Below are 26,135 nucleotides of genomic sequence, written 5' to 3'. Positions count from 1 at the left end.
ATAATAATAATAATAATAATAATAATAATAATAATAATAATAATAATAACGATAATAATAATAATAATAATAATAATAATAATAATAATAATAATAATAATAATAATAATGATGATGATAATAAAAATAATAATAATAATAATAATAATAATAATAATAATAATAATAATGATAATAATAACAATAATAATGATAATAATAAAAATAATAATATATACTTTATTCATCCATAAAAATGGAAATTCGTGTACAGACGTGGCATGCATAAAAATGTATTACACAAAGTTGAGAATCTATGGCGACAATGTATATATATATATATATATATATATATATATATATATATATATATATATATATATATATATATATATATATAGTGTGTGTGTGTGTGTAGTTGCCTAACAGGCAAGACGTGTTTTTGTTGTTGTGGCATTTCTCTTCAATTTTTACCGATTTCAAGGATTTACACGTCTTATTTCAATTCAATTTTTATTCAAGGATTTTTGTACAACACGTAAGATACCATTGTGATATTGCTTTAATTATATTTTATACGGTTTCGACATCATTTTTATCGAAATTGTTTCGGACTATTTTACAATGTTTCACCAAGACCCCGCCATTTTTACTCGTTCTCACAACCAATTTTTACTGTCGGCTGTCGTTGGACTTTTATTCACCCTGCGCTTTTATTGTTTACAAATTGAAAACACACATCCTACCTCAAACGTGAACACCATTACAATCAACAAAAGATTGTCTGTAAACGTGGTGGTCGTCGTAAACAACATGTTATTGAAACAACAGTCCCGCGACGTCCAGTGAACTGTCATCGTTCAACTCGACCACCACAGACGTTAATAAAAATATTGACAAATGACAAAGTCATGGAAATCATAACATTTGTATTGGCCATATTAACGCACAGTCATCGAGAAATAAGACATTCGATATAATCGATGTCATATATAAACACGATATCGATATTCTATATATAACTGAATCATGGTTGCGTCAGTTTCGTGATGAACCTATAATGAAAGAAATGACACCTCCCGGCTACAAGATGGAATCGTTCCCAAGAAATGGACGATCAGGAGGGGGTATCGCCATCATATACAAACACGCTCTTTCGTCTAAAATACAAAACAGGCCAATTTCGTTCAAAAGTTTCGAGTGTGTCCAAACCACATTGACCTACCCTCAAATTTCATTTTTAATCACTTGTATCTACAGACCACCCCCAAGCAAAAAGAACAAACTGAGACAGAATGATTTTGCTGACGAATTTTCAGATTTTGTATCAAAAGACACATCAAATAAGCGAAAAAATTTTATCGGCGATTTTAATATTCAGTTTGATGTTGATCAGAATAGTCTCGTTAAAATTATAAATAATATGCTGAATGAACACGGCCTGACTCAGTTAGTGACCTCTCCAACTCAAAGATTGGGGCACATCTTGGACTGGTTCATCATTGATACACCCTCGCTTGTTGAATCAATTAAAAATATCAAAAAAGAAATTTCAGACCACAATCTGATTCTGGCAACTCTCAAATGCATCAAAGAGAAAGCAAAGAAAGTCAAGATAGTGTCTAGGGATACTGAAAGAATAGACATTAGTTCCTTCAAAAACAATCTGTCAGAGGAACTAGGAAGAATGGATATACCATCAGCACAGAAAACGGACGAGGTACTGCGCAACGTCATCGACAGGCATGCGCCAAAGACAACTAGAATAATAAATTCCAGTAAACCGTCTCCGTGGTTTAACCAGAGTGAAAAAACTGCCAAAAGGGAAAAAAGGAATGCAGAGGCATCGTGGAGAAAATCGGGCCTTGAGATTGACCGGCTGATATATATAGCAAAAAAGCATAAGTATAAAACCACCTGCAAAAAAAGCAAAAAGAAACTATTATAACACGAAACTGTCATCAGTGAGGGACACTAAGGAATTTTTCTCTGTTTCAAAGGAACTTTTAGGGGAAGAAAAGGGCATGTGTCTACCCACTAATATCCCGGTAGAAAAGCAGCCGGATGCATTTTCAGATTTCTTTTCGGGAAAAATATCGAAAATTCGGAACAATTTGGACCTCGTGCAAAATGAAGAAATAAATTTCCACCCTTTTTCGGGTTCACAGGGATTCTCTTGTTTTAAAGAAACAACTAAAGAAGAGATTTCTAAAATTATTTTTTCTACTTCCTCGAAGTCATGTGATTTAGATCCTTTACCAACTAATATTTTGAAATTTTGTCTTCCCGAATTGATACCTTGCATAACTTATATTATAAATCAGTCACTTATCTCAGGACAAGTCCCAGACATCTATAAACATGCAATTGTAAAGCCTCTCATAAAAAAGCAAAATCTCGATGTAAATGACCTTAGTAGCTACCGTCCCGTCTCAAATCTGCCATTTCTTTCTAAAATCCTTGAAAAAGTTGTACTCAGACGTCTTTCACAACATCTCCATGAAAACAATCTATGGGAAAAATGTCAGTCATCTTATCGTTCTTATCACAGCACAGAAACTGCTCTGTGCTGTGTTGCGAGTGATTTGCTTGATGTTTTAGATAAAGGTTCTGTTTCTCTTCTGACATTGTTAGACCTTTCAGCGGCGTTTGATACTATTGATCACAGTATTCTCATTAAACGACTTAATATAACTTTTGGCTTGTCTGGGACTGTCTTTCAGTGGTTTGAATCTTATTTAGATGGCAGAAAGCAACAGGTTATGATTTTAGATAAACTTTCTCGTCAACATACATTGTCTTTTGATGTTCCTCAGGGCTCTGTTTTGGGTCCAATTCTTTTTGTTTTGTATACTTCTCCATTATCTAATGTCATCACTGGTCATGGGCTGCGCTAGCATCTCTATGCAGATGATACGCAACTTTATGCTACTGATAAAACTAAAAATCTCGAAAATATTGTGAAACGTGTGGAAGAATGTGTGACGGATGTGAAAGAGTGGATGGATGCAAACAAGTTGAAAATGAATGAGTCAAAAACAGAAGTGATGATTGTGGGAAATAGAGGGCAGTTGAAGGTGAATGATGGTCTTGGGGTGTTGATTGGGGGTGAAAAGATCAAAGTTTCAAAGACTGTAAAAAATTTGGGGGTCTATTTTGATTCAGAATGTCAGCTCACATTTCTGCTCTAAGTAAATCTTTATACTTTCAATTGAAGAAAATCAGTTCGATCCGTCAGTATATTGCAATTGGAACATGTAAAACATTGGTTGTTTCCCTCATTTTTTCGAAACTAGATTATTGTAACTCGCTGCTTGTCAACTTGCCTCAGGCTTCTATTAAACAATTACAACTGCTGCAAAACAGTGCAGCAAGATTAGTTTTTGGCAAAAAAAAAATTTGATCATGCAACCCCTTTGTTGGCATCTCTCCATTGGTTGCCCATTGAAAAGCGCACATATTACAAAGCAGCGTGTCTTGTTTATAAGTGTTTGGCTGGTATAGGACCGGCATATCTCACAGATCACGTGGTCATGTGTAAATTTGAAAATTACACTTTAAGATCATGTAATGACCAAACGAAAATTTCGGGAAAAAAATCAAGAACAAAATTTGGTGATAGATCGTTTGCTTGTTTCGGCCCCAAGATTTGGAATGAACTACCACGTGGTCTGAGGGAGTGCAAGTCTTTACCTACTTTTAAAAAGAATCTCAAGACACATTTTTACTGTATTTGTTTTTCTTGACTCTATGAATCCTTGATTTGGCTATGAATTATTATTGTTGTTATTATTTTTTTTTTCACTTAAAATTGATATTTATATTGTAAAGTGCCCAGAGCTTGTGTTTTACACGAGAATGAGCGCTATATAAATGTGTATTATTATTATTATTATTATTATTATTATTATTATTATTATTATTATTATTATTATTATTATTATTATTATTATTATTATTATTATTATTATTATTATTATTATCATTATATGCAAATGCACAAAAATGTAAAATTATACAACCAAGAACCAATAGCAACATTTTATATATTATTTTGATAAATTGAGATAGGCCATACCTCTGGCCTTTAGTCCGAACTTGTGTGTGTGTATTTAAAAGGTAGACGTCTAGTATTTAATTTAAATCACAGTTGCGCGTTAAAAATTTGTACACCATGTGGCAAAATGAATTAAGGTGACGTATTGTCACAATTACTTTACATTTTATTCATGTTATTGATAGTCGCCCGGTCGGTGTACAGGAACAAAATCGATGGATGCAAGAGATTCTAATGATGATAAGGAAGACTGGCCACATGGTGGGCAGAAAAAAGCTTGACAGATGAACGTGATTCTAAAAAAAGAGCAGTCACCTTGTGGGTAGAAAAGGTGGCGGCATATGAAAGATATTCTAAAGATATTGAGAAAAGAATGGACACCTGATGGGAAGAAAAACTGTGACAGCTGAAGGAGATAACACAAAACAGAAGCCATTTTAGCAGGATTTGAGAATGGGAGCAGTCGCCAATTATTTTTTTTCTTTTTCTTCAACAGCTTCTGATATCGCTATTGCATCCATCACACCTTATTTAAAAGAAAAGAAAACAAGTCATTATAAAAAGTATGACTGCGGTAAAGTTTTATACTCACCGTCTGACAAATTTTGGAGTAGATTGGCTTGAACTGCTCATTTGTTTTGCAAGGGCCGGGTAGCATTGAACACTCTACAGTATTACGCAAGTCCGAGATATCCGAGTCACAAGCCTGGGCGTAGGAAGACAGCTCGCAATCGACCTGAGTTAGTTTGGCTCTTGAAAAAAAAGATGGAAATTAATAGTTTTTTTGTGTGAACATTTATAACTGATCTAAAACACGGTGATCAATTTGCATAATAGTTCAACGTGAGCTCTGGTGTAAACTTGTATATAGAACATTATCCCTTTGATGTGCTCAATGCGCTTATCAAGAAATTCAAGATTAACAACTACACGTAAATTACAGGACAAAGTAATGACGCCTGAAATGCGCTTTTCCACAGAATCGGCCAGGTACTCATTTTGCACTTAAATACACAACCAGAGACTCACGTGGCCGAAGCAGATTGTCATACCACAAGACCAGGAAGCCGCACACTGATGATTTATTTATTGCGTTTATTTTCTTAGGCCAAGTTGTAACCATATTTCATAATATAAGATCGATACAATCTCATAATATACATAACATTACAACACATATTTTAGATTAGATTCATGTTTCCATTCATATGACATTAAATAATATTTTGATGAATAAAAATAGATTGCAGTGGATATGATGCGATTAATAGAGCTAACCCAACAGGTGTCCGGAATTCCCTTTTCCATTTCTTTTGGATAAGATCATCGACATAATTTATACCCAGTCCGATATTTATTTGAAGAAGGAGAAGAAAAAGAAGAATAAATATCATTATTGGAATTTTTGTCGAGTGCATCAAGGAATGTCAAGAACAATGGCTACTCGCATTATTAATCTGATGGAGAATTTGTTTATAATTGACATACTCGCATAGTTTGTCCATATAGGTTGAGGGTAGAACGTCTCCAGTCTGGTATCGCCCAACCAGTACTTGTCGCATATTCGATTCCGTTTGTTGACGACACTGTGTGATGCTTTGGGAAGGTTTGTTGAAACACTCGAGGGCTTCGAAATAATCTGAAATCGTTACAAAAAATGAGAGGTGGTGCGGAAATATATAAAATGAATGAGTTTGACATCTAGTGATGTCAAATAATGATATCAATTGAGGCAAATATATGATGAGAACAAATAACGTACATCTAAAGTTTAATTTCAAATATAAACAACCTCTGTAAAAACTGTATAAAGCCACAAGATATGAAGTGAGTAGAAAAGTGCCAGAAGACAATAGAGAATAAAAATTATTCGCGGCGGTGGTGGGGTTCGAACCTGCGACCTAATTGGTACGACAACTCCGCCTGGCAGGTGAGAGCGTGGCTCTACCGTGTGAGCTATCCACGAACACAAAAAATATTCGTTTCAAACCCAAGTCATTTCTAGATCCCTCTCTCACCCACTTCTTGAGATCGCCGATTCGTTCGCACACCACCATCGCGAAGTAATTTTTGACCAGCAGTTAAGCTTAATAGCCAATATTCTCAACACAAACATATAACATAGAAACGATTGAGACATTGAGTATGCTCCGGTGTATGGGGTGAATTTTTAATTCAGAAAAGTGAGTGGAGCAGGCACTTATGTTGGTAACAACAAGATATGAAGTGAGTAGAAAAGTGCCAGAAGACAATAGAGAATAAAAATTATTCGCGGCGGTGGTGGGGTTCGAACCTGCGACCTTATTGGTACGACAACTCCGCCTGGCAGGTGAGAGCGTGGCTCTACCGTGTGAGCTATCCACGAACACAAAAAATATTCGTTTCAAACCCAAGTCATTTCTAGATACCTCTCTCACCCACTCCGGAGCATACTCAATGTCTCAATCGTTTCTATGTTATATGTTTGTGTTGAGAATATTGGCTATTAAGCTTAACTGCTGGTCAAAAATTACTTCGCGATGGCGGTGTGCGAACGAATCGGCGATCTCAAGAAGTGGGTGAGAGAGGGATCTAGAAATGACTTGGGTTTGAAACGAATATTTTTTGTGTTCGTGGATAGCTCACACGGTAGAGCCACGCTCTCACCTGCCAGGCGGAGTTGTCGTACCAATAAGGTCGCAGGTTCAAACCCCACCACCGCCGCGAATAATTTTTATTCTCTATTGTCTTCTGGCACTTTTCTACTCACTTCATATCTTGTTGTTACCAACATAAGTGCCTGCTCCACTCACTTTTCTGAATTAAAAATTCACCCCATACACCGGAGCATACTCAATGTCTCAATCGTTTCTATGTTATATGTTTGTGTTGAGAATATTGGCTATTAAGCTTAACTGCTGGTCAAAAATTACTTCGCGATGGTGGTGTGCGAACGAATCGGCGATCTCAAGAAGTGGGTGAGAGAGGGATCTAGAAATGACTTGGGTTTGAAACGAATATTTTTTGTGTTCGTGGATAGCTCACACGGTAGAGCCACGCTCTCACCTGCCAGGCGGAGTTGTCGTACCAATAAGGTCGCAGGTTCGAACCCCACCACCGCCGCGAATAATTTTTATTCTCTATTGTCTTCTGGCACTTTTCTACTCACTTCATATCTTGTTGTTACCAACATAAGTGCCTGCTCCACTCACTTTTCTGAATTATAAAGCCACACAGATAATGAGGCAACGCAATAAAAGAATAAATATGGTCAAAACACAATATTCACTATCCCAGTGTGTTTCAAGGGGTACATCATTCTTGTAAGAATGGATAGATAAGTGTTTGTCCTAATTATTTTGAAAATGCAAAAAAAATTAATAAGAATTCTTTAACAAATTATTTTCCTGTGCGTCATTCTATGTATTCTTTAAAGAGCTAATCTACTGGCTTCATAAAAACAAAACTGACAATATTACTCTGAGAAAAACATGCTCCGTAACTCTTAAGCCCTTTTATTCTTCTTTTTTTTTTTTTTTTTTTTTTTTTGTTCTCACGTTTTGCATGTCAGTATGAAATGAAACTAGAAATAACAGTAATCCCCTTCATAATTTTTTGTTTTTTTAATCAGTCCATTTATGTCGCATTAGAAGATGCGATTGCATAGATACACTGAGATGGAATATTAGTGGTCTTTCGAAAAACCACTGTATGACATGTCAACAACAATGACTCACTTTAGAGAGTTCTGCAACCTAGTAAGATACTTGTAAAATATCGAAATAAAGAGAAAGCTAATTTACATACGGATAAACTCATAACTGTTGGTAATTCTCTGATAGTCTAAAGGGAAGAGGGTAGATGCCTTTTCCAAGAGCTTATCTCCGGGATCTTTGAAGGTGATTTTATGCAATTAAGCCTTATATTGTTCACGGGACTTATGGGATAATAGCAGATTATGGGCATACACATGTTTCTATAAGGATTAAGGCAATTTTAGCACTGCTCCATATGACACTCTACAACTTTCTCTAAAAACCAGTCGCTTGGAGGGATTGAAACAAAATAGTTTTGAACATGACCATATCAATGTGCATTTATCATTAAAAGATAAAAGATTGCAGCCTAGAAGAAACAACCCTGGAAGTGTGGTATTTGAGTGTCATAAATGTACAATTAAGTTAGATATAATGCATTTGAAACAGCACTCCATCCAATATTTTTTCTCTCACAAGGGTGTCCTTAAATTCTTGACAGAAAGATCATCATAAATGAAAAATGTAGGGGACGTTATAAAAACAATTGAAATATTGAAATTTCCACTATGATTATGATTATTTCCCTTGTAAATCTAAGTGTTCCATGGATTTGGCTCATATTTTGGTACAATTAAGTAAATCAACATAATATCACTATTTCAATGGTACTCATATATATATATATATATATATATATATATATATATATATATATATACATATCGGGCCGGAGCTTATTCTGGTTTACCCTGGCATAATATTAGAGATTGCTTAAATCCATGCAACTTTTCTTGTGATTGTGGCTATGGAGAATTCGACTTATCAATTTTTCTCGATCTCTTAAACGTTATTTGCTACAGACAATACTTGATTCTAAACGTTCCCTGATTCATGTGATGGCAAACAATGATATGACTTCTTACTCTTTTTCTGAGTACAAATAAGTTCAGTTGCTCCTTGCATGGCTTCCAAGTCAATACCAATGGTGTACAACCTCTCGAGAAGGCCTGGGCATGTACTCGTCAATGGTCTCAGGCAGGAGAATAGCTTCTGGCGGTTGCTGCAAAAGCAGATGTCATGTTCTAAAAATCACAACAATCATTTAACAAAACTTAACTTTAAAAGGAGAAAATAACTGATTGTATAATCATTTTTTGTTGTTTACTTTATCATGAAGTCAACAAAATGGAACCAAGCCTATTTTTACTAGAGGAGAGAAATATCTTCCTTATGTTCAAATTGACGAGGTTCTTAGTTGTATACAGTTTTATTCACTCAATCAATCTATTCAACCAAAGCGTATGCCCTATCTAAATCATATAAAACAATTTTCAGTATAAACTTTACCCCGACATAAAAACAATTGATCAAGCTGTTAACTATTCAAAGTGATAACCAAGCTTCTAGAATTTGTGGATTGTAAAAGGAAATAAACAAAAATTAATATAATACTAGCTTTATAAAGAACAAAATTCCAAATAAAGTTAGGGCCTAAAATCCTTTTTCTTAACAATAACATGTAAAAACATTAATACATCCTATTAAATCCAGACAGACGGCAGAAATATCTACCTGAAATTTTCATTGTTTGGTATTTTGTTTTGTTTTCGTTCTGAAGCTGTCATATTTATTTTCGTACATTACTTTTTGGTGTTAAATATTGAATAGATATGTGGATTGAAGGTCTAGAGGTAAGTGTTGATGTATGTATGTGAGTGTGTGTGAGAATGTGTGTGCATTTGGGTGAGTATATATATATATATATATATATATATATATATATATATATATTATATATATATATATATATATACACCAGGCCCGTTTTCTAAGCCCCTGTTGTATTATAGTTTACATGATTTTCTAATAAAGTTCATAATTTTCCTGCTTACCATTTGGTTTAAAAGCGTTATCTGACGCAGTAACACTTTGAGCACATACTTACTTGCAAAAGTTTGTAAATTCCGACTCGTTTTTGCCGACAAGGGAGAACTTGTCCTCGGCTATGGAGGCGTTTGGGTTGAGAATTGGTTCTGGATTGACGTTGATGGCAGCATAACACTGAATCAGACTCTGAGTGGCCTCTTGTTCACATGCTGGGAAGAGAAGATACGCATGCTGATAGTGTTTAAAGGGTTTATCTTACGACTGTCTGAAGTTGTGAATAACTAATCGGAGCTGTGAAAGTGGTGTGAGCATTTTATGTTTACAAAACGCATTACGATTGTTATCAAGCCAAGAGCAACATTTTACATGCAAGACAAGATATGACGTCCGTAGGTAGTCTTTCCGAGCCTTTAGGCCCGTGGAGCCGGAGTTTTATTCCGGTTTCCATAGCAATTGCTTGAAAAAGAAAAAAGTCTTTCTAATCAATTCTTTTTTAAGGAAGGTTTTGGGATCAACAATGTTCCGTAAAGCCAATGTTAAATTTTTATCATCGAGCACAGAATTATCGGCAAATCTAAAAATACAATATAAAATCATCATAATTGCATAACCTTTTGACAGGATGTTAGTTAACCGCAAAGTACTTTCCACTCGCTATCCAATCATTGCTGGAGTCACAGAGATGGGGTGGAGGGGGGGGGGAATTAAGAGAAGAATCTTGACTGTACACGAGATTGATCTCGGTCCCTTTGCTTGTGAAACTCGACAAACTGAGCTATCAGAACCCCAAATGACCGTAAGGCCTGTTAAAATCTATTTTTCAGCAATACGTTTCATAAACAGTGCACTCATTTTGCAAATATTGAGAGAAAATATGAGCGGAGAGCAGCAAAATGTGCCTGTAGACCAAATTTATACCACAAGAAAAAATGTACATGTGGAAATATGGAAAATAATGTCTGTATCTGCTTCAGTTCTCGGAATCTTTTAATTATTTATTGGATGATAATATTGGTGATGGCGATAGTAATAGCCATAATGATTATAAGAATAATAATTGTGATAATGGTAATGATAATAGTAATAATAATAATAATAAATATATAATAATAATAATAATAATAATAATAATAATAATAATAATAATAATAATAAATAATAATAATAATAATAATAATAATAATAATAATAATAATAATAATAATAATAATAATAATAATAATAATAATAATAACAAACATCTATTACAAATTTTTAAAACAGGGTTGGGATAAAACATATTTTTTACAGATTGATATACGAGTAACTTGCAAACCTTCTTTTTATTTCAAGCATATTTTATCATCCGTTGACTCAAATTAATACTAAGAAAATCTGCTGGTCGTAATACTTAGTCCTTTTTGACATTTGACTTTCATTGCTAGTATAATTTATTGTTCGTAATTCTAGCATATCCAATAAAGATTGAGAGAGAGAGAGAGAAAGAGAGAGAGAGAGAGAGAGAGAGAGAGAGAGAGAGAGCGAGAGCGAGAGAGAGAGAGAGAGAGAGAGAGAGAATATAAGTAGGAGTGAAATATCTGTTCAATGTTATAGTTATCATATAACGTTATAATAAGTGTAATTAAATGACAAATTGCCATATTTATGGATAATAAAGATCTATTATTATTATTTTTATTATGACTTAATTTTAAATATATCTTGATACAATCAAGAAAATCTTTCTAATCTATTCTTTGAAAAAAACAGGGTTGGAGATCAACATTGTTCCGTAAAGCCAATGTTAAATTTTAATCATCGAGCACAGAATTTCTGGCAAATCTAAAAATACTAGTATAAGTATTATTATTATTATTATTATTATTATTATTATTATTATTATTATTATTATTATATAGAATTAGTATTGTATAGTAGTAGTAGTATGTATAGTAGTATAATATTAATAGTATAGTCGTAGTGGTAGTATTAGTATAGTAGTAGTAGTAGTAGTAGTATAGTATAGTAGTATATTATTATAGTAGTAGTAGTAGTAGTAGTAGTAGTAGTAGTAGTAGTAGTAGTAGTATAGTAGTTGTTGTTTGTGTGGTGTTGTTAGATGTAGTAGTAGTAGTAGTAGTAGTATAGTAGTAGTAGTAGTAGTAGTAGTAGTAGTAGTAGTAGTAGTAGTTAGTAGTAGTAGTAGTATGTAGTAGTAGTAGTAGTAGTAGTAGTAGTAGTAGTAGTAGTAGTATGTTGTATATGTTAGTATGTGTAGTTGTTGTAGTAGTAGTAGTAGTAGTTTGTAGTAGTAGTAGTAGTAGTAGTAGTGTAGTAATAGTGTAGTAGTTGTAGTAGTAGTAGTAAGTAGTATAGTAGTAGTAGTAGTAGTAGTAGTAGTAGTAGTAGTAGTAGTAGTACGAGTAGTAGTATAGGTATATAGTGTAGTAGTAGTAGTAGTAGTAGTAGTAGTAGTAGTAGTAGTAGTAGTAGTAGTAGTAGTAGTAGTGTAGTAGTAAGTAGTAGTTAGTAGTAGTATAGTGTAGTGTAGTAGTATAGTAAATAGTAAGTAGTAGTAGTAGATAGTAGTAGTAGTAGTAGTAGTAGTAGAGATAGTATAGTAGTAGTAGTATAGATAGTATAGTTGTGTTGTATTGTTGTATAGTATAGTGGTAGTAGTAGTAGTATAGTAGTAGTATAGTAGTAGTAGTAGTGTAGTAGTAGTAGTAGTTTAGTAGTAGTAGTTAGTAGTAGTAGTATAGTAGTATATAGTATGTAGTACTAGTATATTATATAGTAATGATTATATAATAATAATAATAATAATAATAATAATAATAATAATAATAATAATAATAATATATAATAATAATAATAATAATAAAATAATAATAATAATAATAATAATAATAATAATAATAATAATAATAATAATAATAATAATAATAATAATAATCAAAGTGTCGGGCAGAATAAATAAAATAAATAAATAAATAAATATAAACATTTTGATAGTGCATTTCCACGCTCAATGCGTTTCACAATGTTTCATCTCCAATCGCCCCCCTCTCTCTCTCTCTCTCTCTCTCTCTCTCTCTCTCTCTCTCTCTCTCTCTCTCTCTCTCTCAAATAGGCTGTAATGTATCATATTTCCATTTTTTACAGTACCCGTCACATGTCATGCATCCTTTTTGCATTTACACTCTAACAATATCCGTCGCTGCAAATAACCAGATGCTCATAGACACCCGAGTCGAATGCGGTAATGTGTGTAAAGTGCTTTGCCCAAGGACACATTGTGGGGACCAGAATTTTACATTCCATTATCCCACAATACCATTAACATTTTTTGACTTTTGTGACAAAATGAGACACCTAACCTCTTAGCCACAGAGCCACACAAGCTGAATAAATACTTACGTTCTCCACATACAGCGTCCATGAATGCCAGTAACTGACCACCCCTACCCAGGACACCCATCCTGTCCTCCTCCGTACACTGGGTACTGTTATACCTCTGCATTTGTTTCAACACGCATGGAATCAGTTTGTCCTGCATGCCAACTCTGGAAAATATGGAATCAAACGTAGAATTGGATTATAATAAATGAATTAAATAAATTAAATGAATAAAATTCCCTTTATTTATCCCCATGGGGAAATTTGCCTTTAGGATCTATTCCAAGGGAAGACTGGAATAACCCAGGCATCGGCCGCAGTGCAGCGCCGCAAAGTGACCTAGGGGGAGGTGACTTGCTCAAGGCCACAAAGCGCGAAGGTGATCGAACTCTGTACCTTTCGGGTACGAAGCAAAGACCGATCCGCTGAGCCACGCTGTCCCCCAAGGGACAAAAGGGACTAGAAGTATAGTCTAAAAGAAAAATGTGATATAAATTGGACATTTAACAGTTCAGAAAAAGGCTAAACATAATGCAACCGTTCGTTAACCAGTACATTTATGATTCATTCGATCATGACCAATTTGAAATTACCAGTATTCTATGATTGTATTTTTCATTTCACATTGCCGATTGCAGTAATGATACAGTTTTCCTTACATTCAAAGTTGTGTAAAACTGTCTTTGAATGATACAATGCAAGCTAGATTCTGTAAGTATAAACTATTGTAAAATATATTTAAAGGATAATTCTTATATCTGGCCTTAAGATAAGATAAAATAACTGTCATAATCTAGAAAAACTCATATTTTAAAATTTGGCCAGAAAACTTGTCCTTCAAATGTCGATCGATTAAAATGACTCCCATCCTCGAAAAAAAATCTCAAAACTGGGATTTCGCGAAATCTTGTATGTTTTTAGGTCTTGGTTTGGTTCTGTTTGAAGTGATGTTAGTTGCCCTTTGTTACATTTCGGTCACTGCATGATAATTATTAGAAAATATGACAACACTTGGTAGGAACATGCCATGGAGATTTTCGGCAACATTTTATCAATTTCGTATTACCTGGTACTTAGTCACGAAATGGCTCTTAAGACTTCATCAGTTACTCCATTGGGCGGATATCTTAAGTAGATAGGATAAGTGAAAGATCTGAACAAAAGTGTATGAAAGGTGCCAGACAAAGCAAGAAAGAAAAATACAAAACAAAAACAAAACCATCCAAAAGATAATCGGTCTATCTACCTCGACCGGCGATCAAACCTCAGACCGTCTTAATAGGACAAGTGATCAGTTTTATGATTTATATATGGATAACTCATTTAAGAAAGATCCTTAACTAAATATTTTCTTTAAGGCGAATATAGTAAATCTTGTTTAATATTTAGAAGCTCGGAGGTTCGATTCATTTGGAAGAATGTTTAGCTTGGGATTACTCTTTTGTTGTTCTTCCCGTTGTATCTGGTATTGTTTAATGATCAAACCTTACACTATGGTATTGCATCGGGGTGTTTGAATTGCTAAAAAGTAGTCAAAAGAAGAAAGTTTGGTAAAGTAGTTACGTTTTTATGGGGAGGACGAATATAAATTCTTGATCTGACAAAAACTAACATTTCAAATTTCTCTAGATTCTAACTTTGAATTCCTTTTTGGAACCTGGTTTACTCTGACATAACACCGTTTTCAGGTGATAGGTCACATATCAGCAGTGACAGAGATTGAGCTAAGTCTGTTCACTCGTGGAATCGTTTGCGATAAACCCAGGCCAAATAAATCTCTGTCAGACGTCTTCTGTATAACTCGGTGTGTGAATCCTTCATTCATCCGAACAACGCCACTACCACATCATACTTTCATCTGTAGTGTTTCATTCATCCTGTTTGTTGATGAAGGGGAAACCCGAAACGTCCATTCTATCTGTTTTCGTAATTAAATTGAAGCTTACATTCAATTTCATATTGTTATATATTTAGGTGTGTGAATCGGAAATCATATCATTAAACCGCACAATCTGCTAATGGAATGCGGAAAACATGCTTCATTCATTTTATGCTCTCGCATTTTGTTTTGAGAAGTCGTGTCCTTAAATATTCGACTAAATACATGTTCTGAAATCAGAAATTTTATGACAAACAGACATCAAGAAAACGAAAATTATTTCTTAAATAAATAGTTGATTTCTTTTCATATCCGTTTTTGCAGTTTCCTTCTCACTTCATTTTTTCTCCTCAGTATGCATTATTTTTTATATAAGGAGACGACGATCAAAGGCTGTGAAATTGCTTTATCCTATTAACCTTTTACATTAATCTTCTGAGCGAAATATGCTTTGCTAATTTTCGATCCAGTATTACACAAAGCTTCGACCCAGACTATACAAACAAATGTTTTCTCACACAGAGTGACCATAAATTTTCCCCGAGGCCTTGCCATTTTCACATCTCTAACCCACATTCTATAACAAAACAGCTAAAACCTGGACGGCATATTTAAATAAGCACTACATCTATAAAGTCAATTAAACCGCCATCTTTCAAAGCCTAACGGCCTCAGTTCACCAGGATTCTTATAATTTTGTAGTTGTCGATATTGTGTGAAACGAATGGTAACATGACATTCTCGCATATCCAATACTTTTGACCTTCTGGAAAGGATAATGATCGATGGCAAATAATATCCGCCATATCTTGTTTAAATCCAGCCATTTAATCATTAATGTATGGGCAGATCGGTCTAGTGAACAATATTAGTTTCACATAGCAACTTTGTATCAAATTAGATGTTGAAATTCCCTAGAAACATGTATTCATCTCATTTACCTTAAATATATTAAAATTTTAACTCACCAGATCTACTAGCTTACATCAAGTCATGTTATCATTGTTGTATAAGCAGATGGGTCTTGTGAGAAATTTTAGTACCAATTAGCAATTTTATTTTGAGGCAGATTGTTAAAAACACTTTTGAACACGTTTTGTTGGGATTTTTTCTACCAAAAGTTCCTTTCAGTTTTAACTCACCCACAGAGGTAGTCCAAAAATGACGTAAAGGTGTATCCATCAGGTATGGCGCCTGTCCTGTTCCCACTCAAGATGTATATCACTCCAGTAAAATTGACATTGTTCGTATCAAAACACCGTGGGCCTAGGGCTGCTTCGAATCGGGACCCACACAGGTTGTTCTGTGAGTTCTGAGGGGGTTGACCAGCACCACCACCACCACCACCTGTTGCTGGTGGCGGCTGTTGTTGTGCTGATGTCATATAAGTCAGACTTATGAGGGCTATAGAAAACGCTGAGGAATGAGAACAATAAAAGGAACAGTTGACTGAAGTGGGTTTAAGTGTCTGCCACAAAATCATAACAAAGCATTTTGTCAGATTTCCTCGGTAAACTTTTAATGTCATTTATTGATTAACCAGTTAATTGTCGTACTCCAGAAAGACACGTATTTGAAATGTAGCGAAAAAACTCGTCCTTCAAATATCGATTGATTTAAAATACCTTCACGTTGGCAAACACTTGAGAGTTTTTACCAAGATGAGGGTCATTTAAATCGATCAATATTTGAAGGACGAGTTTTCTAGCCAAATTTTTTAATACGCGTCTTTCAGAAGTACGACAGTCAACTGATTAAGATGGTCCTCAACTTGTCAAGTCTAAAACTTGAGACTCTAAGGAATTCCTTTAATGGATGATAAATGTTAAAAAGTTCGTTAAGAATTTTGTCAACCAGGACTGTTAATTATTTTACTTAACCACACATTAATTGTCATTACACAGATGTCTTGCTAAATACTGCAAGAATGTTAACATAAGATAATATATCATAACAAGGGTTGCTTGATCAAATGCCTATAAATACCTTGTGAAAAAAGAAAGGTTCAGGTAAAAATATTCCTCGATCTGACCACAACATTGATCATCATTTACACCATAAGCAATCAAAAATATATCAACCAAAGACGTATCCATCAAATTCATATTTTTAGTTATGTAGCTCTCTGTCGATTTGTAGCTTTAGAGTCTTTAGTAATAAATTTCAAACTGTTCCATGTATTCTGTCCTTACAATCAAAAATTTTGCCGAATAATTGTAGAAGAATGTGTCAAAAATTGTGTATGCATATCCGCGGGTAAATTTTACATGAGAATATTTAAAAACTGTATTGTGATCAATTTGATCAAATCCATTGACAATTTTGTACAACTGTATAAGGTCAGCCCTCGTTCTTCTGTATTTTAGAGGTGGGAGGACAAAGTAGTTTTACCTTCCCTCGTTTAACACATGAGTATGGTGTGAAATGTGAGTTAAGAAACGTTGGGCCACCTTCAGTGGAATTTGAACTTAGGACCTACAGATCGCAAGCCGAGAGCTATGTCACAAATCACAAAGCTCTAATAATTTATATAACCCAGGGACCACAATACCCGGTTATAAGGTCAAATTGTTTACTTACTCACGCAGCCAATAATAAAAAGTACCAGACAATATTTGTTTTCTAAAATACTAAAATTCAATTATTACATTTATTTGTTTTATAAATACAGACCTAACTATTCTAACAAGAAAAGAAGGAACAATGAAGCGATTGGGGCTCCAATGAAGCCTGATTCGCATCACTGTAATTGCTCACTTCGTGAAAACGGTAAGATTTGAAGTCGTGAGTAAATTCGTAATTTCCTCTCCCTCTCAAAAACCGAATCACAGTAGACTTTGCAAAAATAATGATATATAAATAATTACGACTAGGATATTAAATTTTCAATAGACAATGATAGTTAAGCAATAAAATATATACAAATATAAATAATATAATTCTATTCATTATTTTAATCTATTTTATCCTATAAACACTTGACTTTATATATTTTTGAGGGATTGAATGGATGGAGTCGACGATAGTTCCAATTGTAGAACAATCGTCTCATACGGATATTGTTCTTGACTCCTAGTTTCGTCCAGTAGTGATCGGATTGCTGGGTCTAATTTAGATCTAGAAAAATATTTTTAGAAAGACGAACGTCTTATCAAACAGTTTGTAAGCAGTTGCCATTGTATGTTCATGTTGTTGAAACCAGGATAAACCCGGCTTTGTTGGTGTAAACTTGAGTCCCTTGAAAAGGCTCTGTATCCAAATTATCTCGCCGCACCCAGGTGTAAATTAAGTTCTTGGACGATAACAACCTTCTGTCTGTTGAAATTCGTGTAATAGCGACATTCAAGTACCATGCATAGCTTTTTATTATTTTAACCATTGTAAAGAACTGAGCACATTGATTAATTATTCGCTTATACTTTGTCGAATAATTGTCGAAAGAATATGTCATTAAAACTTTGCATCTGTCTCTCAAATTGTATTTATGAAAACAGCACGATTAAACCATTATTTAACACTTACCAATGATTGTTGTAAAAGATTGTGACGAACTAGAACGATCCATTTTGGCGGGTAGATATGTGAAAGAACAATAACAAGATATATAATAACAACGCACTGTCCTCAAATATATTCAACTATGAGCACTCAGCACATAAAATATCCAAGAAAATCGTTGCTTTTTTCCAGTAAGTTATTTTGTTTCGAAGTTACTTAATGCTTTAGTAATAGTAATTTCAATAATTCATCAAGGCAGAATTTTGACGCTTTGAGATACGATAAATGTTTCAAAGGCTATTTATTACAAGATAATTACAACATCAGCCTCTTGGTTCAATTTTAAATGTATTATCTAATAATCAAAATTTTGCTTTTAGTTTATATTCAACAACGGCACTTTTTCAAATCTGTTGCACTTTTTAGATAGAAAATGGTCTCTTCCTTATTCTGGCCGTATCGCAGCAGTTGGCCCGATGCAATTTCATTAGAGGAAGACGACAAGAAGGGGATCATAAAATGCTGTGTTACAACTTCCTGTTTGGGCGATGCGCGGTTATCTTCGACGTAAACGCCCTGTATTCGGGGCCCTGGGCCAAGCCATCCTTCGCATAGCTCATACTCATATTTGACGATGACGCTTGAATTAGACTTTGCACGTAATCCGATGTTATTTAATTGAAAATACAAATTACTGGTCGGTCCCTTTAGAAGGAGGCTAGGTTACAGGAAGTTGTCAATGTTGGGATGATCATGTAGTAGTGTTTGCTGTGGTAATTTTTGTTGTTTATGACTGTGGTGGGAGAAATAGTGACGACGGTGTAGTTGGATTGCGAAATAATGCGTTAGTTGGTGGTATAGATGTAATGTTGCTGAAGAAGCAGTAATAGTAGTAGTAGTAGTAGTAGTAGTAGTAGTAGTAGTAGTAGTAGTAGTAGTAGTAGTAGTAGTAGTAGTAGTGGGGGTGGTGGGGTAATGGTGGTGGTTGTAGTATTGATGTTGGTAGCAGAAATGACAGTAGTAATGATGTATTTAGTGGTGGAAGTGGTGATGTAAGTAGTTTTGGTGATGGTGGTTGCATTGTATCGGTAATATGTAAATCGTAATATTTTTCGGTTTATTGTTTTTCAGTTACTTTTACGAAAATTGCATTTTATGTATATATGGTATAATGATATGACACGTGCCTTCGGACGGGAAGGTACAGGGGTTCGAATCCCGCTTTGAGAGGCGCATAGTTGAGTCCTTGAATAAGATTCTTTACTCACATTTTCTCAATGTACTCATGCGTAAACTAAACCTCTGGTCGTTAACAGTGTTGTCTCTATCCCAAACAAAAAAAATATGCAATCACGCCCAACAGGCGTCATATCTTGTCCTACATGTTTACTGTCGCTCTTGGCTTGGGACCCCAAGTAAAACGCTTTGAGTGAAGTGGATATTGCTCTAAATAATTGCTCAAGTATTGTTTTTTTTTTTCACATTTTACTAATTAAAATCGTTTTGTCGTTTTAGTCTAAGAGCTAAAAAAAGAGCCAAACTATTTGTAGATATTTTCTCATATAATCACATGGTTCTGGGTATTCACTGACACAAAGCAATGTTTTAAAGGTTGAGGAAGATTAAAGATACTGAAATAAGAGGCCATTTCTGAAGCTAAGACTTTTTTTAAAGAAAGCCCAAACCCCTTCATACAAATAGTGCTGTAATATTCAGCTTTAAACGAAAAATGAAAGCAACAGATTAAAAAAAAGAACAAAAAGCTGAACATCGAACTTTAAAGCTCAGGAACATCCTTCAGCAAACGATTAAAAATTTTTTTTCAATAGTTTATACAGACCACAGCTTTAGCAGCTTAGCCTTTACTTTAATATTCAGGTTTTAAACTTGAGCATTGAGGGGCCCTTAGTCAACAGCGAAAGTTAACATTTAGGATGAGATATGACGCATGGGAAGCGATATATTATATTTCATTTTAAGACAGAAACTATGCCGTTGCATGCCAGGTACGCATTTTACACCTGGGGACGGTGAGAGAATGTGGTTAATTTGCCTTTTTTTTCAAAGACTCGTTTTTGGGCCGCTGAGAGGGGTAGTGGAACCAGGGACCTACCGATCCGAAGGTGAGTGTCAGACCACACGACTACAAAGCCACACGTTGAGCTTGACAAGAGCACCATCGATGTTCCATACTAGGGACAAACCTTCGGATTTTATGATCGTCTCCGATTGCGAAAATAATTTTTCAAGGAAACGCAATGAAGGTTCTTGGACCTGATTAAAACCAGGAGACCAAACTGTTCGGCTATGTGGTCTACTGGTATGACTTAAAAGGTCCAGGATTCGAGTCCCGCTCTGAGCGTTGCATAGTTGATGAAGGCCTTCACTCATATCCTCTCATCGCACTCATGTGTAAAATGAGTATCTGGCCGTAAACAGCGTTGCCTCTGTCGGGAAAAAAACTGTAATATCGCCTAACAGGCGTCAAGTCTCGTCTTACATGTTGAGTGTTGAGTGTTGTACTTTTAGGTAATGTCAAAATAGGCGCATTGGTAGATTGCTCGTGGAAACATCCTTCCCAATTTGAACCAGGCCTTCTTATCTTACTTTTTCTTTGGTGCTTCAGATCTACGTTTCCCTCTATTACCCTCCTTTTTACTGGCGCTGAAATGACCAAATACGAGTAATAATGTCGCAAGCGACGTAACATCCCTTTTTTAAAAAATTTAAGCAACGTAATTGATTTCTCGTAGAATATTCTGTTCCTTATACAAACAGTCCCACTTGGTCTTATATTTGGTGCATTTAACCTTCTCCTTACCACGCATAGGAAAATCGTCACATTTGTTACGACAGAATTTACAGTTTTTTCTTATTCACATTTTTTTTTGTACCGTGATCTTTGTTTAATTAATAAAAACATAAAGTTGTTTTGTAGAGAGATTATTTGAGTTTGAGAGAGCGATTTTTCTGCTGGGTAAGCCTGCCATTTTTGGGAAAATACTGAAAATCATCGGTAACGAGAGAGTTAACTTCCAAACTTGTTTAAGCACTGTATAATCCCCAAGTACAAAACAAAACAACAATCACCAGCAAACTAATTTATTGAATTTTATCTTTTTTTTAAAAATTAGATTGTTGCATTTTCTCCTCTCTCTTCTTGTCAAATCCGTCAACTTAAGACTCAAGGTATTGAGCCTGTTTCAGGTCTACTGATTTCGTTATCGAGCAATAGAAGGATAAAATCCATAAAATGAAACCAGAGGCATATATAAATATAGACCCATATATTCCATATGTTCAATAAATTCAAGATAATTAGAACTGCGACCGTTTTCAACCAACAAACCGTTTGGTTTGTTACGACAGCAAAATACTGCGGTATTGAAAACATTGTTACTAGTAGCCATAGTAATGGATAACACCACAAATTGGAAAAGGGAAATTGGATTCAATAGTCTGATGTCACGTCCCCCAGCAACGGCGGCCATCGTGGTTCTAAACAAAGAAAATCGTTACTTTTTATTCTTCATGCTGGTTAGAACTTTTCATATGTCTTGTGATCAGAATGTGTAAAAGTCACAACATGATCATATTCATAATGGTTTTTTTTTTCCTCTGGATACGCTTTTATGCTCGTCGGAGAAATATTTCATAAGGGCGTCCGCCATTGTTCCGATAGTTTAGAGCCAGTTACTAAGCTACCATGCGTCATTATGTGGGAAGTGACGTTACGTCTGTTGAAGCGTATTACTCTATAGTTTTAGATGACCTCAAAAGAGAGAAAAATAAAACTACAAGCTGCTCATCTTTCCTTCTACCTTTGTCAGTGTCACTAGATCTAAACCTCGTGTATCATAATATTATCCCATTTATTTTTTTCCATCGTCATTCATCTATCCATTCATCTACACAATTAATACATTCTGCTCCCTTTTTCCTTCTCCTTCTTATTATCATTCCCTCTCACTCTTCTTTCGTCCCATATTCTCTCCTTCCCTCTTCTTTATCATCATCATCATCATCATCATCATCATCATCATCATCATCATCATCATCATCATCATCATCATCACCATCATCATCATCATCATCATCATCATCAGCATCATCATCACCATCATCACCATCATCATCATCATGTTATTATTATTATCGTTATTATTGTTGTTATTAATAATAATAATAATAATAATAATAATAATAATAATAATAATAATAATAATAATAATAATAATAATAATAATAATAATAATATCGTTATCATTAGTAGTAATATTATTATTATCATCATCATCACCATCATCATCATCATCATCATCATCATCATCATCATCATCATCATCATCATCATCATCATTATTATTATTATTATTATTATTATTATTATTATTATTATTATTATCATTATTATTATCACTGTTATTATTATTATAATTTTTATTATTACTATTATTATATTATAATCATCACCTCATTGTCATCACCATCAATATCATCACCATCAGCATTCTCTTCGTATAAATATAAGTGAGCCTCAAATAAAGCCGGTTCTACGTTAGTTCTAAGTATACATATTATGTTGTGGTCACATTATTGCAATGGGGAGAATAAAAACCTACATCCGACGAACCCACTACAATAACGTAAAACATACACCAGCGTAAAACAGGCTCAGTTTTGTCATTCTGTCATCATACATGTAAAATGTACACAAGTAGGTCTAATGACTCTGTGGGAATTAAAGAAATAGTGTTGGTGACGTAATTCATCTGACATACAAGTACGTCCATAACGACTACTATACTACCTTGTCCGATTGATGGATTGAGGAAAATCAATCAAAGCCAACGGTGACGATGTGTGTGATGATGATGATGACGATGATGATGATGATGATGACTGAGACGATGACCGCATTTATTAACTTTGCACCCTGACCCTCCCATAAATCTGGGGCATATGGAACCCACCGCGTCATATTGGTATTAGAACAATGTGAAAAATACCAATTTCTGGATTTACGTTTTTTATAAAACTATATTAGTTTACCCAACTCGGGTTGTGTGTGGGGGGGGGGGGGCTGCTAAGTGGCCGAGTGGTTAAAGCATTGCATTGTGACCCGGAAGGTCCCAGGTTCGAGCCCCGTTTCAGGCGCATTCGTTTTTTTGTTTGTTTGTTGTTTTTTTTTGCCTTGGGCAAGATTATTAACCCTCGATTTGCTCACTTGGACAACATGTGTGATTCCTGTTGACATCACACATCTTGTTTGATGAATTATCTATATTCCTTCGTGGAATGGCAAGGGGACGATATCTTATGATGTGGTGGAGGAAGGGCATAACCATAGAGAATGTGTGGGCATAACGTTGTTTGTTTGTTTTTTATACGTCGCATAAAGTTAACTATAGTTTCATATCTATGACAGTAAATTCAATTTTTAGTTTCAGCATTACTCCTACATTATACCGTTTCGGGACGGTGGGTAACTTTCAGTATATTGATTGGTGGTGGAAAGGATTTTATTTTTAACTAACGAGCAATACTGTGTCAAAATTGAACCATTAAATTATTCATGTAAGGCTTAGGACACGGGTGAGTCAGACTAGGGTATGAGTTCCATTTCCTGCTTTAACATTGAAAAAAAAAACAGTAACCGTTTATAATTTCTCAAAATAATTTAGGGAATAGCTAATGCTACTGAAGTACATCAATCCTTCATTTTATTTTACTTTCTTTCTGCTTATTACCTCGAAAACAGTCACCGCGCCAATTGACACCTTTAGTGGGACCTTTACACATTTATTTTAAATACTTAAACTTTCAAATCTTGGATTACGGACTTTTTAACATTTTGGGGATTAGTTTAATCTCTAGTTATAACATGTGATCATGAAATGAATTTTTTTAATGGCGAACATAATTTAGAATGTGTTTTGTACGCATATCATATATATATATATATATATATATATATATATATATATATATAATATATAGTATATATATGCTTTAATTCTTAAGATATTTTCTCAATCGAAGCAATATTCATAAACAAAAATCGCACTCAATGCTCATAAATTCCCATGGCGTAGTGGTCTGAGCTCTGGCTCGCCACTTGAGATTCCATTGTTTGAAACTTCGTGGGATTTATTTTTAGCTTGCATTTACTTATCGGCGTTGTTAAAAAGTTGTAATTTAGATACGTTTTAAAAAAATTTATTTAATTATTTACAATGGCCTTATTTTAAAATTCTACATGGTGATAGATTAATTTGCGGAAGCTTTTCGTTTCTGTAAAGCGGCAATGGATGTTAACAATAGTAACAACATAAAAATGTATGATTCTCATTTTTCATCTAAATCTTTATCTCTAAAATTCTTGTGCTATGAGATAAAGCAGATAAAAAATTCGTGTCATTTATAAAGGGTATTTTAGAAATTTAATCGTTGTATTGAAACCCGTTAAAACCCGTGAAATAAAAATAATAAAACCATAATAAAAGACCCTCATTGATTATCTGAGTATATATATATATATATATATATATATATATATATATATATATATATATATATATATATATATATATATATATTACTCATACGTGTGTAGTATGCACAAAATAAAATCAAATGACGGACACATATCAATCATCAAAAACCATTAACTGAGTGTGCCCTCTGTCAGTTTTCACCGCCTTGTGAAACTTAGTACTCCTGGTGTCAATCAAAAGCTTTAACCCATCAATCATCAAGAAAGGTATAGGGATTATTACATTCAATTCAACACATGACACACCTACGTCACTTGACCACATGGCATGTTCGTGACTTTACAAGAAGGATTTGTGAAGGCGCTGTCTATCTCTTTGTCAAAATTAATTTGCTTCATGTATAACATTGATTTTTTATCATTACTATTGTTTTCAGTTTTTTAAAAATGTTATGGGGTTATTGGAAGTCATTTTTTACAGTCTCAAACTAAAGGAAATTGCCCGAGGACAGATTTGTTTTGTTCATCTTCTATCTTTTTACATGTTTCCTGTTGCAACAAAGTCAAGCAATATTTAACATCATTATCCGCATGGATGGTGACTTTTCGCAGTTTCACGTGAGTTTAGCTTAGGCCGGCGACCGCAAAATTTAGGCCCAAATCTTTCAACATTTTAGTATATGTAACGATTGATTGACCCGCACACTTGTGCACGTCAGTATATTATGTGCTGAATGTTGTGAAATTGAATGCCTCTTTTTTAAAATCTTGTAACTTTCAATTGACACGCAATATAACCAAATATAGAAGTCAAATAAAATTCAGTGACACTGACCAAGAAGTTTTAAAAAATGAAAAGAAAAAGAAATCAACCAATCAATGAATCAGTAAAAAGTCACGAAGTTTGACAACATTCGGCACACTGTGTTTCGCTTTATAATTTATATGGCGAAATAAGATTAGGTGGGGATGCGCAAAGCTTTTATATTATTTTGAGCAAGACAATTGCTATGTCCAAAAGTATGGCTGTCAAATGAGTGGAAATGGTTAGTTGTAGAAACTCGTGTAAATTCGAGTAGAAAATAAAACAAAAAAATGTTCCCCTGTTGCAGCTATAAGGGAAATAATCGTGTAAATACAGACATTTGATCATTTTCATTGCATTCAGTTTTTTTTTTATTTACAGCGATTGAAGAGTGCTAAACAAGTTAGGAATAACGTTCA

The 26,135-nt window shown here is 34.3% G+C and overlaps 1 protein-coding gene across 1 annotated transcript in view; it reads right to left on the bottom strand.

Moving 5' to 3' along the window:
- Positions 1–19,110, bottom strand: part of LOC144971968 (uncharacterized) — a 19,995-nt gene extending 885 nt beyond the window's left edge. Inside the window, exons 1-7 of the mRNA XM_078913047.1 lie at positions 18,440–19,110; positions 16,060–16,333; positions 13,060–13,205; positions 9,719–9,869; positions 8,697–8,833; positions 5,525–5,675; positions 4,629–4,788 (exon numbers count right to left, since the gene is read on the bottom strand). Of these exons, the coding sequence (XP_078769173.1) occupies positions 4,629–4,788; positions 5,525–5,675; positions 8,697–8,833; positions 9,719–9,869; positions 13,060–13,205; positions 16,060–16,333; positions 18,440–18,482 (1,062 nt within the window). The 5' untranslated portion in view covers positions 18,483–19,110. The remainder of the gene's footprint in view (positions 1–4,628; positions 4,789–5,524; positions 5,676–8,696; positions 8,834–9,718; positions 9,870–13,059; positions 13,206–16,059; positions 16,334–18,439) is intronic.
- Between the last annotated feature and the right edge of the window lie 7,025 nt (positions 19,111–26,135).

Source organism: Berghia stephanieae, chromosome 4, assembly GCF_034508935.2.
Source record: "Berghia stephanieae isolate SIO BIC M18660-M18661 chromosome 4, UCSD_Bste_1.3, whole genome shotgun sequence".
Lineage (NCBI taxonomy): Eukaryota > Metazoa > Mollusca > Gastropoda > Nudibranchia > Aeolidiidae > Berghia > Berghia stephanieae.
Note: the sequence above shows the minus strand (reverse complement) of the source record. Positions and strands in the feature narration are given on the sequence as shown.